The sequence below is a fragment of the Ascaphus truei genome, chromosome 6, assembly GCF_040206685.1.
Source record: "Ascaphus truei isolate aAscTru1 chromosome 6, aAscTru1.hap1, whole genome shotgun sequence".
In the NCBI taxonomy this organism is placed as follows: domain Eukaryota; kingdom Metazoa; phylum Chordata; class Amphibia; order Anura; family Ascaphidae; genus Ascaphus; species Ascaphus truei.
In genome coordinates, this window is record NC_134488.1 from 138471111 (window position 1) to 138489497 (window position 18387).

Sequence of the window (18387 nt, forward strand, 5' to 3'; positions counted from 1 at the left end):
TTTACTCGCAGAGGATCGCAGCTCATAGTATGATTGATACAGTGGCAGCCGACCCTTTCACTCGCAGAGGATCGCAGCTCATAGTGTGAGTGATACAGTGGCAGCCGACCCTTTCACTCGCAGAGGATCGCAGCTCATAGTATGATTGATACAGTGGCAGCCGACCCTCTCACTCGCAGAGGATCGCAGCTCATAGTGTGAGTGATACAGTGGCAGCCGACCCTTTCACTCGCAGAGGATCGCAGCTCATAGTGTGAGTGATACAGTGGCAGCCGACCCTTTCACTCGCAGAGGATCGCAGCTCATAGTATGATTGATACAGTGGCAGCCGACCCTTTCACTTGCAGAGGATCGCAGCGAAGCAGGATGCCAGCGGAGAGCAGGACCACAGCGCTATTGTAGGGCAGACACAGTAAGGAGGGGCGTTTGACATCACAGCGCTGGTGCGTGCTCCTCCCCCGTACCTCCGAAGCCCCCGTGCACGCACACACACCATCACGTGGCCGCCACCTGCACTATCCTGTTCGGCCGCCCGCGCACAGCTTCTTCGGCTGCCCGTCCACGTACAGCTTTTTGCCCTCCCGCGCACACCAGGTTTTGCTGCCTGCGCCCCCCCCTGGGGCGCGCACACCAGTTTGCGCAACGCTGCATTGAATCACAACACCCACACATACTCAATCACAACTCACACTGCACTCACACTGCACTCACACACTCTCACCCTGACACACTCTCACACTTTTGCCTGGGGGGGGGGTTAGTACTCCGCATGCTCCGGTCCCCCTTGTGGGGTAAATAGACAGGAGGAGGAGGGGCTGTCTGTGTGCAGGGAAGGCCCCGCAGAGAGCAGAGAAGCAGCAAGGCCCCGCAGAAGCAGAGAAGAAGCAAGGCCCCGTCCTCACAGCAGAGAGCAGAGAAGCAGCAAGGCCCCGCCCCCACAGCAGAGAGCAGAGAAGCAGCAAGGCCCCGCCCTCACAGCAGAGAGCAGAGAAGAAGCAAGGCCCCGTCCTCACAGTAGAGAGCAGAGAAGCAGCAAGGCCCCGCCCCCACAGCAGAGAGCAGAGAAGCAGCAAGGCCCCGCCCCCACAGCAGAGAGCAGAGAAGCAGCAAGGCCCCGCCCCCACAGCAGCAAGCAGAGAAGCAGCAAGGCCCCGCCCCCACAGCAGAGAGCAGAGAAGCAGCAAGGCCCCGCCCCCAGAGCAGAGAGCAGAGAAGCAGCAAGGCCCAGCCCCCACAGCAGAGAGCAGAGAAGCAGCAAGGCCCAGTTCCCACAGCAGAGCAGAGACACAGCAAGGCCCCGCCCCCACAGCAGAGAGCAGAGACACAGCAAGGCCCCGCCCCCACAGCAGAGAGCAGAGAAGCAGCAAGGCCCCGCCCCCACAGCAGAGAGCAGAGAAGCAGCAAGGCCCCGCCCCCACAGCAGAGAGCAGAGAAGCAGCAAGGCCCCGTCCCCACAGCAGAGAGCAGAGAAGCAGCAAGGCCCCGCCCCCACAGCAGAGAGCAGAGAAGCAGCAAGGCCCCGCCCCCACAGCAGAGAAGCAGCAAGGCCCAGTCCCCACAGCAGAGAAGCAGAGAAGCAGCAAGTCCCCGCCCCCACAGCAGAGAAGCAGAGAAGCAGCAAGTCCCCGCCCCCACAGCAGAGAGCAGAGAAGCAGCAAGTCCCCGCCCCCACAGCAGAGAGCAGAGAAGCAGCAAGGCCCCGCCCCCACAGCAGAGAGCAGAGAAGCAGCAAGGCCCAGTCCCCACAGCAGAGAGCAGAGAAGCAGCAAGTCCCCGCCCCCACAGCAGAGAGCAGAGAAGCAGCAAGGCCCCGCCCCCACAGCAGCAAGCAGAGAAGCAGCAAGGCCCCGCCCCCACAGCAGAGAGCAGAGAAGCAGCAAGGCCCCGCCCCCACAGCAGAGAGCAGAGAAGCAGCAAGGCCCCGCCCCCACAGCAGAGAGCAGAGACACAGCAAGGCCCCGCCCCCACAGCAGAGAGCAGAGAAGCAGCAACTCCCCGCCCCCACAGCAGAGAAGCAGCAAGGCCCAGTCCCCACAGCAGAGAAGCAGCAAGGCCCCGCCCCCACAGCAGAGAGCAGAGAAGCAGCAAGACCCCGCAACAAACAGAGAGCAGAGAAGCAGCAAGGCCCCGCAGAAGCAGAGAAGCAGTAAGGACCCGCCCTCACAGCAGAGAGCAGAGAAGCAGCAAGGCCCAGTCCCCACAGCAGAGAGCAGAGAGGCAGCAAGGCTCTGCCCCCACAGCAGAGAACAGAGAAGCAGCAAGGCCCCGCCCCCACAGCAGAGAGCAAAGAAGCAGCAAGGCCCCGCCCCCACAGCAGAGAGCAGAGAAGCAGCAAGGCCCCGCCCCCACAGCAGAGAGCAGAGAAGCAGCAAGGCCCGCCCCCACAGCAGAGAGCAGAGAAGCAGCAAGTCCCCGCCCCCATAGCAGAGAGCAGAGAGGCAGCAAGGCTCCACCCCCACAGCAGAGAGCAGAGAAGCAGCAAGGCCCCGCCCCCACAGCAGAGAGCAGAGAAGCAGTAGGCCCCACCCCCACAGCAGAGAGCAGACACAGAAAGGCCCCGCCCCCACAGCAGAGAACAGAGAAGCAGCAAGGTCCCGCCCCCACAGCAGAGCAGAGAAGCAGCAAGTCCAAGCCCCCACAGCAGAGAGCAGAGAAGCAGCAAGTCCCCGCCCCCACAGCAGAGAGTAGAGACACAGCAAGGCCCCGCCCCCACAGCAGAGAGCAGAGAAGCAGCAAGGCCCCACCCCCAGAGCAGAGAAGCAGCAAGGCCCCGCCCCCACAGCAGAGAGCAGAGAAGCAGCAAGGCCCCACCCCCACAGCAGAGAGCAGAGAAGCAGCAAGGCCCCGCCCCCACAGCAGAGAGCAGAGAAGCAGCAAGGCCCCGCCCCCACAGCAGAGAGCAGAGAAGCAGCAAGGCCCCGCCCCCACAGCAGAGAGCAGAGAAGCAGCAAGGCCCCGTCCCCACAGCAGAGAGCAGAGAAGCAGCAAGGCCCCGCCCCCACAGCAGAGAGCAGAGAAGCAGCAAGGCCCCGCCCCCACAGCAGAGAAGCAGCAAGGCCCAGTCCCCACAGCAGAGAAGCAGAGAAGCAGCAAGTCCCCGCCCCCACAGCAGAGAGCAGAGAAGCAGCAAGTCCCCGCCCCCACAGCAGAGAGCAGAGAAGCAGCAAGGCCCCGCCCCCACAGCAGAGAGCAGAGAAGCAGCAAGGCCCAGTCCCCACAGCAGAGAGCAGAGAAGCAGCAAGTCCCCGCCCCCACAGCAGAGAGCAGAGAAGCAGCAAGGCCCCGCCCCCACAGCAGCAAGCAGAGAAGCAGCAAGGCCCCGCCCCCACAGCAGAGAGCAGAGAAGCAGCAAGGCCCCGCCCCCACAGCAGAGAGCAGAGAAGCAGCAAGGCCCCGCCCCCACAGCAGAGAGCAGAGACACAGCAAGGCCCCGCCCCCACAGCAGAGAGCAGAGAAGCAGCAAGTCCCCGCCCCCACAGAAGAGAAGCAGCAAGGCCCAGTCCCCACAGCAGAGAAGCAGCAAGGCCCCGCCCCCACAGCAGAGAGCAGAGAAGCAGCAAGACCCCGCAACAAACAGAGAGCAGAGAAGCAGCAAGGCCCCGCAGAAGCAGAGAAGCAGTAAGGACCCGCCCTCACAGCAGAGAGCAGAGAAGCAGCAAGGCCCAGTCCCCACAGCAGAGAGCAGAGAGGCAGCAAGGCTCTGCCCCCACAGCAGAGAACAGAGAAGCAGCAAGGCCCCGCCCCCACAGCAGAGAGCAGAGAAGCAGCAAGGCCCCGCCCCCACAGCAGAGAGCAGAGAAGCAGCAAGGCCCCGCCCCCACAGCAGAGAGCAGAGAAGCAGCAAGGCCCGCCCCCACAGCAGAGAGCAGAGAAGCAGCAAGTCCCCGCCCCCATAGCAGAGAGCAGAGAGGCAGCAAGGCTCCGCCCCCACAGCAGAGAGCAGAGAAGCAGCAAGGCCCCGCCCCCACAGCAGAGAGCAGAGAAGCAGTAGGCCCCACCCCCACAGCAGAGAGCAGAGACACAGAAAGGCCCCGCCCCCACAGCAGAGAACAGAGAAGCAGCAAGGTCCCGCCCCCACAGCAGAGCAGAGAAGCAGCAAATCCCCGCCCCCACAGCAGAGAGCAGAGACACAGCAAGGCCCCGCCCCCACAGCAGAGAGCAGAGAAGCAGCAAGACCCCACCCCCAGAGCAGAGAAGCAGCAAGGCCCCGCCCCCACAGCAGAGAGCAGAGAAGCAGCAAGGCCCCACCCCCACAGCAGAGAGCAGAGAAGCAGCAAGGCCCCGCCCCCACAGCAGAGAGCAGAGAAGCAGCAAGGCCCCGCCCCCACAGCAGAGAGCAGAAAAACAGCAAGTCCCCGCCCCCACAGCAGAGAAGCAGCAAGGCCCCGCCCCCACAGCACAGAGCAGAGAAGCAGCAAGGCCCAGTCCCCACAGCAGAGAGCAGAGAAGCAGCAAGGCCCCGCCCCCACAGCAGAGAGCAGAGAAGCAGCAAGGCCCCGCCCCCACAGCAGAGAGCAGAGAAGCAGCAAGGCCCCGCCCCCATAGCAGAGAGCAGAGAGGCAGCAAGGCTCTGCTCCCACAGCAGAGAGCAGAGAAGCAGCAAGGCCCCGCCCCCACAGCAGAGAGCAGAGAAGCAGCAAGTCCCCGCCCCCACAGCAGAGCAGAGAAGCAGCAAGGCCCCGCCCCCACAGCAGAGAGCAGAGAAGCAGCAAGGCCCGCCCCCACAGCAGAGAGCAGAGAAGCAGCAAGTCCCCGCCCCCATAGCAGAGAGCAGAGAGGCAGCAAGGCTCCGCCCCCACAGCAGAGAGCAGAGAAGCAGCAAGGCCCCGCCCCCACAGCAGAGAGCAGAGAAGCAGTAGGCCCCACCCCCACAGCAGAGAGCAGACACAGAAAGGCCCCGCCCCCACAGCAGAGAACAGAGAAGCAGCAAGGTCCCGCCCCCACAGCAGAGCAGAGAAGCAGCAAGTCCAAGCCCCCACAGCAGAGAGCAGAGAAGCAGCAAGTCCCCGCCCCCACAGCAGAGAGCAGAGACACAGCAAGGCCCCGCCCCCACAGCAGAGAGCAGAGAAGCAGCAAGGCCCCACCCCCACAGCAGAGAGCAGAGAAGCAGCAAAGCCCCGCCCCCACAGCAGAGAGCAGAGAAGCAGCAAGGCCCCGCCCCCACAGCAGAGAGCAGAGAAGCAGCAAGGCCCCACCCCCACAGCAGAGAGCAGAGAAGCAGCAAGGCCCCGCCCCCACAGCAGAGAGCAGAGAAGCAGCAAGGCCCCGCCCCCACAGCAGAGAGCAGAAAAACAGCAAGTCCCCGCCCCCACAGCAGAGAAGCAGCAAGGCCCCGCCCCCACAGCAGAGAGCAGAGACACAGCAAGGCCCCGCCCCCACAGCAGAGAGCAGAGAAGCAGCAAGTCCCTGCCCCCACAGCAGAGAGCAGAGAAGCAGCAAGGCCCCGCCCCCACAGCAGAGAGCAGAGAAGCAGCAAGGCCCCGCCCCCAGAGCAGAGAGCAGAGAAGCAGCAAGGCCCCGCCCCCACAGCAGAGAGCAGAGAAGCAGCAAGGCCCCGCCCCCACAGCAGAGAAGCAGCAAGTCCCCGCCCCCACAGAAGAGAGCAGAGAAGCAGAAGGCCCCGCCCCCACAGCAGAGAAGCAGCACGTCCCCACCCCCACAGCAGAGGGCAGAGAAGCCGCAACTCCCCACCCCCACAGCAGAGAGCAGAGAAGCAGCAAGGCCCCGCCCCCACAGCAGAGAAGCAGCACGTCCCCACCCCCACAGCAGAGAGCAGAGAAGCAGCAAGGCCCCGCCCCCACAGCAGAGAGCAGAGAAGCAGCAAGTCCCCGCCCCCACAGCAGAGAAGTAGCACGGCCCTGCCCCTACAGCAGAGAGCAGAGAAGCAGCAAGGCCCCGCCCCCACAGCAGAGAGCAGAGAAGCAGCAAGGCCCCGCCCCCACAGCAGAGAAGCAGCAAGGCCCCGCCCCCGCAGCAGAGAGCAGAGAAGCAGCAAGGCCCCGCCCCCACAGCAGAGAAGCAGCAAGTCCCCGCCCCCACAGAAGAGAGCAGAGAAGCAGAAGGCCCCGCCCCCACAGCAGAGAAGCAGCACGTCCCCACCCCCACAGCAGAGGGCAGAGAAGCCGCAACTCCCCACCCCCACAGCAGAGAGCAGAGAAGCAGCAAGGCCCCGCCCCCACAGCAGAGAGCAGAGAAGCAGCAAGGCCCCGCCCCCAGAGCAGAGAGCAGAGAAGCAGCAAGGCCCCGCCCCCACAGCAGAGAGCAGAGAAGCAGCAAGGCCCCGCCCCCACAGCAGAGAAGCAGCAAGTCCCCGCCCCCACAGAAGAGAGCAGAGAAGCAGAAGGCCCCGCCCCCACAGCAGAGAAGCAGCACGTCCCCACCCCCACAGCAGAGGGCAGAGAAGCCGCAACTCCCCACCCCCACAGCAGAGAGCAGAGAAGCAGCAAGGCCCCGCCCCCACAGCAGAGAGCAGAGAAGCAGCAAGTCCCCACCCCCACAGCAGAGAAGCAGCACGTCCCCACCCCCACAGCAGAGAGCAGAGAAGCAGCAAGGCCCCGCCCCCACAGCAGAGAGCAGAGAAGCAGCAAGTCCCCGCCCCCACAGCAGAGAAGTAGCACGGCCCTGCCCCTACAGCAGAGAGCAGAGAAGCAGCAAGGCCCCGCCCCCACAGCAGAGAGCAGAGAAGCAGCAAGGCCCCGCCCCCACAGCAGAGAAGCAGCAAGGCCCCGCCCCCGCAGCAGAGAGCAGAGAAGCAGCAAGGCCCCGCCCCCACAGCAGAGAGCAACAAGGCTCCGCCCCCGCAACAAACAGAGCAGAGAAGCAGCAGGGAGCTTGTTCAACCACCCGCGCACAGCATCTGCCGGCACGCCCCGTGAGCCCCCCCTAAATAATCCTGCGCCCCCCAAGGGGGCACGCCCACCAGTTTACACACCGCTGTCATAGACAGTAATAAACCTCACATTAGAAGTGGCCGGTGGCGGAGGGTCCGTCTGCGACCGAACACTGGTGGCCAATAGGTAGCGGCGAAACGATTCCGATTCATAAACAAGTGAGGCTACAGACCGCTTCAGCATAATCCCACATTTTATTAGAACCAATAGCATGGATATATTAAACAAGAAAATTTTCCTTTAAATATAAGAATGATACAAATAACCTGTTATAACTTAAACGTTATAACGTTATCCTTTTAAAATGCTCATTTTATGCACCATAAAGTCACTTTGCATTGTGATTCAGCGTAACACATACTGTACACGTGTGCACTTATGTGAGCGTCTTATTTGCTGGTTATCCCTAAACATGCCTGGCTTTAGAGATAGGTCTCTCCCCTGTGTGTCTAAAGGCTGGATAACCGACTAAATCCCTTCCCACATTCCTCACATACATGTAGTCTCTCCCGTGTGTGTCCTCTTGTGTGTTTTCAGGCTGTATAACCGACTAAATCCCTTCCCACATTCCCCACATACATGTGGTTTCTCCCCTGTGTGTGTTCAGGCTGGATATCACATTAAATCCCTTCCCACATTCCCCAAATACATATGGTTTCTCCCCTGTGTGTGTCCTCTTATGCGTGTTCAGGCTGGATAACTGGGTAAATCCCTTCCCACATTCCCCACATACATGCGGTCTCTCCCCTGTGTGTGTCCTCTTGTGTGTGTAAAGGCTGGATAACCGACTAAATCCCTTCCCACATTCCCCACATACATGCGGTCTCTCCCCTGTGTGTATCCTCTTGTGTGTGTTCAGGCTGGATAAGTGACTAAATCCCTTCCCACATTCCCCACATACATGTGGTCTCTCCCCTGTGTGTGTCCTTTTGTGTGTATCCAGGCTGGATAAGTGACTAAATCCCTTCCCACATTCCCCACATACATACGGTCTCTCCCCTGTGTGTGTCCACTTGTGTGTGTCCAGGCTGGATAAGTGACTAAATCGCTTCCCACATTCCCCACATACATACGGTCTCTCCCCTGTGTGTGTCCTCTTGTGTGTGTTCAGGTGGAATAAGGTACTAAATCCCTTCCCACATTCCCCACATACATGCGGTCTCTCCCCTGTGTGTATCCTCTTGTGTGTGTTCAGGCTGGATAACTGACTAAATCCCTTCCCACATTCCCCACATACGTACGGTCTCTCCCATGTGTGTGTCCTCATGTGTGTGTTCAGGCTGGATAACACACTAAATCCTTTCCCACATTCCCCACATACATGCGGTCTCTCCCCTGTGTGTTTCCTCTTGTGTGTGTTCAGGCTGGATAACACACTAAATCCCTTCCCACATTCCCCACATACATGCGGTCTCTCCCCTGTGTGTGTCCTCTTGTGCGTGTTCAGGCTGGATAACTGGGTAAATCCCTTCCCACATTCCCCACATACATGCGGTCTCTCCCCTGTGTGTGTCCTCTTGTGTGTGTAAAGGCTGGATAACCGACTAAATCCCTTCCCACATTCCCCACATACATGCGGTCTCTCCCCTGTGTGTATCCTCTTGTGTGTGTTCAGGCTGGATAAGTGACTAAATCCCTTCCCACATTCCCCACATACATGTGGTCTCTCCCCTGTGTGTGTCCTTTTGTGTGTGTCCAGGCTGGATAAGTGACTAAATCCCTTCCCACATTCCCCACATACATGCGGTCTCTCCCCTGTGTGTGTCCACTTGTGTGTGTCCAGGCTGGATAAGTGACTAAATCGCTTCCCACATTCCCCACATACATACGGTCTCTCCCCTGTGTGTGTCCTCTTGTGTGTGTTCAGGTGGAATAAGGTACTAAATCCCTTCCCACATTCCCCACATACATGCGGTCTCTCCCCTGTGTGTATCCTCTTGTGTGTGTTCAGGTTGGATAACTGACTAAATCCCTTCCCACATTCCCCACATACGTACGGTCTCTCCCCTGTGTGTGTCCTCATGTGTGTGTTCAGGCTGGATAACACACTAAATCCTTTCCCACATTCCCCACATACATGCGGTCTCTCCCCTGTGTGTTTCCTCTTGTGTGTGTTCAGGCTGGATAACACACTAAATCCCTTCCCACATTCCCCACATACATGCGGTCTCTCCCCTGTGTGTTTCCTCTTGTGTGTGATCAGGCTGGATAACACACTAAATCCCTTCCCACATTCCCCACATACATGCGGTCTCTCCCCTGTGTGTGTCATCTCGTGTGTGTTCAGGCTGGATAAGTGACTAAATCGCTTCCCACATTCCCCACATACATGCGGTCTCTCCCCTGTGTGTGTCCTCTTGTGTGTGTTCAGGTGGAATAAGGTACTAAATCCCTTCCCACATTCCCCACATACGTGCGGTCTCTCCCCTGTGTGTGTCCTCTTGTGTATGTACAGGCTGGATAAGTGACTAAATCCCTTCCCACATTCCCCACATACATGCGGTCTCTCCCCTGTGTGTGTCCACTTGTGTGTGTCCAGGCTTGATAAGTGACTAAATCGCTTCCCACATTCCCCACATATATACGGTCTCTCCCCTGTGTGTGTCCTCTTGTGTCTGTTCAGGTGGAATAAGGTACTAAATCCCTTCCCACATTCCCCACATACATATGGTCTCTCCCCTGTGTGTGTCCTCTTGTGTTTGATTAGGCTGGATAAGGCACCAAATCCCTTCTCACATTCCCCACATACATGCGGTCTCTCCCCCGTGTGTGTCCTCATGTGCATTTTAAGGCTGGATAACACACTAAATCCCTTCCCACATTCCCCACATACATGCGGTCTCTCCCCTGTGTGTTTCCTCTTGTGTGTGTTCAGGCTGGATAACACACTAAATCCCTTCCCACATTCCCCACATACATGCGGTCTCTCCCCTGCGTGTGTCATCTTGTATGTGTCCAGGCTGGATAAGTCACTAAATCCCTTCCCACATTCCCCACATACATGCGGTCTCTCCCCTGTGTGTGTCCTCTTGTGTCTGTTCAGGCTGGATAAGTCACTAAATCCCTTCCCACATTCCCCACATACATGCAGTCTCTCCCTTGTTTGGGTCCTCTTGTCTAGGTTCTGGTGTGATAACCAAGTCAGATTCTTCCCACTTGATCCAAGATCTTTTCCTGTGGCACCTTCTTATTCAAAAGAATATATTTTAGAAGCAGTTACATTGTTTATTAATTGCCTTGACTGGTTGAAAGTTGCATTTTCTCTTATTTATTGGAAGGTTGCAAGATTGTTCTGTCCTCGTCTTTTCCATATACTCATTTGGGTGTTTGAACTTCAGATGTTTGAGGAGATAATCCTGACTGCTAAAAGCAACCTTGCAGTCTTGGCATGGATGGATTATTGGTGCTATCAGAACTAGACAAGAGACAAAAAAGTCACAGTTACACAAACTGTCTTACAGAAGGTCATGCAGGAGAGGTAAATTGGAATATCACAAACAGTTCAGGATGAAAGTAAACTGTAGATGTACATTGTACAAAGGAAGGGTTTAGCACAACATGTGCGGCATTAGGGCCGGGAGAGCAGATGTAGTGGATCATACAGTTAAGGTAAATCTAAAGATTTAAAGATTTTTTTTTTTTAAATCTCACTTGCTGGAAAACACCAATTAAAATGGCAGAAATCTTGTCAAATCCATTGATATCTAAAAAAAAAAAAGGGGGTGGGGGGTGGAAAGAATCCTTTGGGATTGACCATGGATCTATTAACACCACTCCTGTTTTCATTGGTAATTTTTATAAATAACCAATTAAAGGTTTTATTGTATCTAACTCATTACACAACACTGTGAGTGCATTCGAAAGGGATTCTTTCCCCCCCTTTTTTTTAATGTTATACGCTTATTATCCCTATTGCACCTCAGTTCATATCTATACTTACTAGGCTGATGCAGGAGTACCTACACCCCCACCTCTCCCCCTCCATCTTTTACACCCGCACCTCTACCCCTCTATTACCATGGTAACACAACGTCATGACGTCCTTTGGCCGTCACGGTTGCCATTGCAACAAGACGCCATGTGACGTCGGTTGTGCTCGAAGCAGGGCGGCAGAACGTAGGTGGCCGTTCTGCGCCCCTAGGACACCACCTAGGTTCGCCTAATGGACAGGCCGGCCCTGGGGGCGATGCAAACAAAAACGATGCACAATTGTGGAATTTGATAAAAAAAAAGTAATGCGAATCCCTCCCTTTAAGGTGACGCCCCAGCACCCATGAAATGGCATTCAGCACATGGTACATCCACCAACTCCCTTCATTACCTTAGCGGTTAGCCATTGAGGTAATGAAGGGGGGTTATTAATGTATTTTAATATTGTTAATGTGTTTATTTATTACTGGTGTAGCCCTGGTTTTGGGCTATTATTCTGTCCTCCTCCTGCGCAGTTATCCCTGGTAAGGGCAGGTTTGCCAGGAGTAATCATGGGTTTTCCCCACACCCATGCTGTGCAGTGAGGCAGTGAATATAGTGTCATCAGGCTCTGTGTCCAATCACAGTGACACAGGGGTGGTGCCTATAACTACTTATTGCATAGAATTTCCTGAATTTAGTAGTTCCTCTCCCCCTTGAGAGAGGATAGTCTACCCCAGTGAGCTGCCAGGGCTCTGGCAGGCTTTGCGGCCCTCCCTCTGGGAGAGGTGGGAGACTATTCCTTTTACTCCACCAGGGAGTAAGAGAACAGCTAGGACAGCTTCTAGGGCCCTGACTAGGAGTGATTGTCCAGGGACTTCCTCCGGGTGACAACTCACTGATGTGCGGCTGAGTGACCTGGCTGCAAGATGGGCAGTCTAGAAATGTGTGGGAGGATGGTGCTCAAATATAAGTGTAGATCATGCAGTATGTAAAAGTTGATATGAAGATGGTTAACTGGAACCAATCATGGTATATAACAGTCCATAAGAATATACATTCCATCCATAGTGATAATCAATGGTTTTATGTCTAAAATGTATTTTAAATGGTATTATTTTGTTTTAAACGTGTATATATTTTGTTTATGTTTAAAACCACATTTGTCCAATAGGGATATTGGGCATTCGCCTAGAAGGGGGGGCGGAGGTAGGGGACGTGGGTGATGGCAGTAGTTGCCCCGGGGAGGGTGGTTAGGCTTTCCATTGGAGGTTTGGTGTGGTGGTCAGAGGGTTAATTACCTTAGTGGCTAGCATGGCAATTTCTTTACCGGCCACTTCAATAAAATTACTGCCATCTCGAACGGTTTGGCAAGACCCCATCGAATGGTTTGTCATTTGTGTTATCACGTTTTTTTTAAAGGATGTGACATCATAAAGGGAGGGAAGCACGCCAATCAGGAAGGCTATGCTTCTCTCCCTTTAAAATGACGTCACCAGAAAAAAAATGGCTGGCAGATATATACCACTTTTTTTTCTAAATCCTACTGCAAATCCCATCTTGCCACCCAGAGCCGCCAACAGAAATCTGGGTGCCCAGGACAAATGCAAGGAGCAACCCCCACCCCCCCCGCCCCCCGTTCGACAAATCCAGTTCCCCGCACGCCCCGGGCGACTGGATTTGACATCGTGACGACCTCCTATTGGCCCAAGCAGCGCACGTGGTTTGTTTTTTTAAATAATCCCTGCTCGCGCTGGAAAATAATAATAAATAAATCCTATTTGATTGGTGTGGACACTGACAAATTGTTTTTTTTGGCACGCATCCAGGCGCTATATGAGCTCACATGGAAGTGGCCTTCCTTTTAAAGCTGCATCCTTCGTGAGCACGTAAGTACTCTCCCATACCCCCGCGCGGCTCTCCGTTGTCATCTCCCCCCCGCGCAGCTCTCCGTTGTCGTCTCCCCCCCCGCGGCAGACACAGCCAGTCAGTCAGACACAGCCAGTCAGTCAGACACAGCCAGTCAGTCAGTCACAGCCAGTCAGTCAGACACAGCCAGTCAGTCAGACACAGCCAGTCAGTCAGTCAAACACAGCCAGTCCGTCAGACACAGCCAGTCAGTCAGTCAGTCAGACACAGCCAGTCAGTCAGACACAGCCAGTCAGTCAGACACAGCCAGTCAGTCAGTCAGACACAGCCAGTCAGTCAGACACAGCCAGCCAGTCAGTCAGACACAGCCAGTCAGTCAGACACAGCCAGTCAGTCAGCCAGACACAGCCAGTCAGTCAGCCAGACACAGCCAGTCAGACACAGCCAGTCAGTCACAGCCAGTCACACACAGCCAGTCAGTCAGACACAGCCAGTCAGACACAGCCAGAAAGTCAGTCAGACACAGCCAGTCAGTCAGACACAGCCAACCAGTCAGTCAGACACAGCCAACCAGTCAGTCAGACACAGCCAACCAGTCAGTCAGACACAGCCAGTCAGTCAGTCAGACACAGCCAGTCAGTCAGTCAGACACAGCCAGTCAGTCAGTCAGACACAGCTAGTCAGTCAGTCAGACACAGCCAGTCAGTCACAGCCAGACAGTCAGACACAGCCAGACAGTCAGACACAGCCAGACAGTCAGACACAGCCAGTCAGTCAGTCAGACACAGCCAGTCAGTCCGTCAGACACAGCCAGTCAGTCCGTCAGACACAGCCAGTCAGTCAGACACAGCCAGTCAGTCAGTGTCACACACAGCCAGTCAGTGTCACACACAGTCAGTCAGTGTCACACACAATCAGTCAGTGTCACACACAGTCAGTCAGTGTCACACACAGTCAGTCAGTGTCACACACAGTCAGTCAGTGTCACACACAGTCAGTCAGTGTCACACACAGTCAGTCAGTGTCACACACAGTCAGTCAGTGTCACACACAGTCAGTCAGTGTCACACACAGTCAGTCAGTGTCACACACAGTCAGTCAGTGTCACACACAGTCAGTGTCACACAGTCAGTGACACACACAGTCAGTGACACACACAGTCAGTGACACACTAATTGTAGTATTATGTAATACAATAAATTTATGTCAAAAACTAATGTTCTTACTAGGAATTTATTTTATTTATTTTTTAGGGCTAGGGGCGGGGCGAGCAGATTTTTTGGTTCAGCGAGTAGATTTTGGGGTGATTTGTCGACCACTGTATGTATGTGTGGTCTAAGTATGGTAAAACCCATCCTGATTGCTTCAGCTTTGCATTGCCAGTGTAACTAACCCCACACTGATGAGACCCATTAAGATTGAAACAGCTGTCTCTGTAGCAGGTCAAATAGGTTCGGTAGTGAGGTGAGGGGTTTCGTGATCATCAAGAAGATGTCATCTGCGTACAGGGTCGCTTTATGGGTTTGGGAGTATGCGTTTAACCCTGAGATGTCAGTGTTTCCTCTGATTTGCGCCGCCAGGGGTTCGATACAGAGGGCGAAAATGAGGGGAGATAATGGGCAACCCTGTCTCGTACCACTCCTAATTTGGAAGGGCCGAGAGGGGTAGCCTTGGTGTACAACCCTGGCGGTGGGGTTAGAGTACAGAGATAGAATCGCATCACTCACCCGATCTCCAAAGCCAAATGCCGCAAGCGTCTCCTTTAGGTAGGGCCAGTCTATCCTATCGAAAGCCTTTTCGGCGTCCAGACTTAACAACATACTTTGAGCAGTGTCAATAGTGGCCAAATCTATCAGATCTATAAAATCGACGGGTATTATCTGCGGCTTGTCGGCCCTTGATAAATCTGACCTGATCTGGATGTATGAGTCTGGGTAGGATAAGACATATTCTATTGGCCAATAACTTTGCATATAGCTTGATATCCGTATTGATTAGTGATATGGGCCTGTAACTTTTGAAATCTAGTGGGTCTTTCCCTGGTTTCGGGATGATTGATATAGACGCCTGTAACATCTCCTTGGGGATGGGGGCTCCCGCTAAAATAGCGTTGAATACTTGGAGCAACCTTGGGGCAAGTAATTTGATAAATTTCTTGTAGTATAACCCTGAGAAGCCGCCCGGCCCCGGTGCCTTTGAAGGTTTAAGTTCCGTAATGGCCTGTGTCAACTCCTCGTGTGTGAAGTCGGCATTGAGGGAGGTTCTGTCTGATTCTGTCAATCTCACCAGGTTGGAGCTAGCCAGGAAATCTCTTATTTTACTGCTCGTGCTAGGATTATGTGCCACTTTCTCACCATTATAGAGTGTCTCATAGAAGGAGCCGAATTCATCTACTATTTTCTGTGGGTTTGAAGTAGGGGTACCAGATTTTAAGCGTAAAGCTTGGATGTTGTATTTAGTTTGCCTGTCTTTCAGCATGCGGGCCAGCATCGTATCCGGCCTGTTTGCTTTGACCTGCTAAACAGGTTTTCTAAAATTTCCGGCTTCAAAATCAATCAATCCAAATCTGAGGCTCTCAATGTCAATCTCCCCAGCCATATAGAAAAACTATTAAAACTAAACTTTAAATTTCACTGGCAACACAAATCTATAAAATATCTGGGTGTCCACATCACCAGAAACGTCAAAGAAATATACGACGCAAATTACCCCAACCTAATCCTGACCCTAAAATCAGACCTACAAAAGTGGACATCTAAAAGGATCTCCTGGATAGGAAGAATGCATAGTGTTAAAATGAACTTACTCCCCCGTATTTTATATCTCTTCCAAACTCTCTCAGTGCCACTCAGATTGAAGGACCTGCACTCACTTCAATCCGACATCTCCAAGTTTATATGGGGAGGTAAAAAACCAAGAGTCAGCAAAATTAATATGAAAAGGCCGGTCTTGGCTGGGGGTCTAGCGGTACCCTGCCTGTTATCATATTACAAAGCGGCACAGTTGAGCCAAATTGTGCAATGGCAATCTGACCCGAGATCTAAGAGATGGGTCGAATTAGAGAGTGCAGCCTGTGAACCTATAGAATTACGTAATCTAATCTGGCTCCCCAAAATGGTGCGAAAAGGCGCCAATATGCCGCTATCCTCAATGACCAACTCATTGTCAATTTGGGAGGCCACAAAATTTAAACATTCCCTCACAACGACACGCTCTATGATGGCACCCCTGTGGAACAATTCCGAGTTCGTGCCGGGCCTATCGGTCGGTAATATATCAATTTGGAAAAAGAAAGGTTATAATCGGATTAAAGATCTGGAAGGCCATGACAGAAAAGTTAAGACGTTTGATCACATCAGATTAGAAAAAGAGATCACCCACTCAGAATTCTTTAGATACCTCCAGATCAGGGCGTTCTATAACAAATTTGCCCCGTACCCACAATTGACATCCTTCGAAAAGCTCTGTCTGGCAGAGACCGACACAAAGGGACTTACCTCGCAGCTATACAGCGAAGTGATCAGTTCTAGCGAACAAGCCCATGAGATACCCTCATTTAGATTGCGATGGGAAACAGACATCGGAGAATGTCTGGAAGACGAGGACTGGAGTGCTATTTTTGTAGCCACAGCAAAGTGCTCCATATGTACCACCCTCAAGGAAAACGCATATAAGGTCCTGATGCGATGGTACCTTACCCCACTAAAATTATCAAGGTTCGTGCCGGGATCCTCCCCGCTGTGCCCGCGCCAGTATGGAGGATCAGCAGACCTGCTACATATGCTGTGGTCTTGCCCGCGGATCTCCTCATTCTGGGAGACAATTAGACTTTGGATACAGAGACTGTTTGATCTCACTATTCCCCCAGATCCGTGGCTGTTTCTCTTGAACAGACCACTAGCGGGTCTCTCTAAAGCTCATAATAAACTTATTGCTCACTTTGCACTCGCAATGCGGTGTGAGATCGCAGCACTATGGAAAAGCTCAGACATACCAACCATCCCAAAAATTCGGAATCGTATTTGGTTTATCTGCCAGATGGAAAAGTTAACGAGTCTGGTTAACGACACTGGCGACAATTATCTAAAAGTCTGGACGCCTTGGTTGGCACAGACAGACATCCCGGGGTTAGAAAGGGCATCAATCTGGCTATGATAGTTTCCAAGTCCGTTCTCCTTGGGAGAGGTGTGCTACACCCATGCTAGGCATAGGATGATCATATTTCAAACAGGTAACATACCTAGAGAGTAGCGTAACAACTCTGAGACACTCACGATCACTAGCATCCATATCCTACCCCCCTACTCCCAACCCCCTCTTCCCCCCCTCCCCCCCTCTTCCTCTTGGATCAATGTTTGTCTACCGGTTTGTCCGTCCGTATGGTTGATTGTTTGTCGGTCTTCACGTTTGTTTGTCTACCCATGTAGTTGTCTACCTGTTTATGTATACGTCGTCTGGATGAGTCGTGTGTCAGCCGACTAGTCCGCCGGGCGGTTAATGAATCGGTGACTGAGCTTTTACACCTGGTCCCCCCCCGATTAGAAGGGGGGTTTGACACCATAATATGGACCCGGAAAGCGAGCCGTGTCTCGATACCCCTTTAGGCCCACCAGTCTGACCACAGACTAAAGTTCTATTCCATTGATATTAGTAACGTTATACTTCCAGATACACTGAGAATCACCATGACATAATGTATTTTGTAATGTATTGTATTGTATAATATTATAAAATTATAAACTAATAAAATTTAAGTTACAAAAAAAAGAAACAGCTGTCTGTGGGTGGGTTTGCTGGCTATGCATCTTAACCCTGGCTGTGCTTAAAGCTGTGACCATGCAGGAAGCTTAAGCCTATAGGGAACCATGTATAAAATGGTTTTGAAGCAAAAAGTGGCACTGTGTGCTCATTTGCATATAATTTCCCATAATTCTTTGCTGCAGTGGAAGTGCTGGGTGATAATGGTGTAAGGGGGGGGTTGCAGACCTGCCTAAGACATGCAAATGAGCATACAGTTATATTTCCATTTGCTATATGCTTTGCTGGGGCGGGTTTTTGTCACTTTTTTGTACCCACCATAACCTTAATAATTGTGAGATATATATAGATAGATAGATAGATAGATATATATTAGACCCCCCCCCCCCATACATACAAGATATATATATATACACACCAGCCAATGAGGTGTGCGGGGGCAGGCAGGCCAAGGGAACCATCTCATATAGATATATATATATATATGTAACGGTCATATCACCCCACCCAATCGTATATACCGCGTGAGTGCAGGGAACATGCAATGTTACCAAGGGTGTGCGTGGTGCAATACCTGTTGGCTCACAGAAGGCTGAGCCTCCGCTATAGGGAACCTGGGGCAATATACTACGAATACTAATGATGCAGCGCCTCCACCTGCGATGGCTCCCACCAGAGGGGGAGTAGTTCCTCGCAGGACAATACACAATGACCACACAGACAGCTCTATATAACTATTGACTTTACTACATGCAACAATGTACTTCATCACATCTCAACACAACCTCCATGCGCCACGGCGGACGCTAACCACTCTAGGCGTCACGGCGGACGCTACCACCTCTAGGCGTCACGGCGGACGCTACCACCTCTAGGTGTCACGGCGGACGCTAACACCTCTAGGCGTCACGGCGGACGCTAACCTCCCACAGAGTGACCCCACCCTGTGTCCAGTAACCCC

General features: G+C 53.6%; 2 protein-coding genes across 2 annotated transcripts in view; both read right to left on the bottom strand.

Moving 5' to 3' along the window:
• The window catches only part of LOC142497974 (uncharacterized), a 364739-nt gene that overhangs the window by 325175 nt on the left and 21177 nt on the right, over positions 1 to 18387 (bottom strand). The gene's annotated exons all lie outside the window — the stretch shown is intronic.
• LOC142497979 (uncharacterized) overlaps positions 7083 to 18387 on the bottom strand; it is a 107733-nt gene continuing 96428 nt past the window's right edge. Inside the window, 2 exon segments of the mRNA XM_075606472.1 lie at positions 7083 to 7494; positions 7496 to 9934. Of these exon segments, the coding sequence (XP_075462587.1) occupies positions 7380 to 7494; positions 7496 to 9934 (2554 nt within the window). The 3' untranslated portion in view covers positions 7083 to 7379.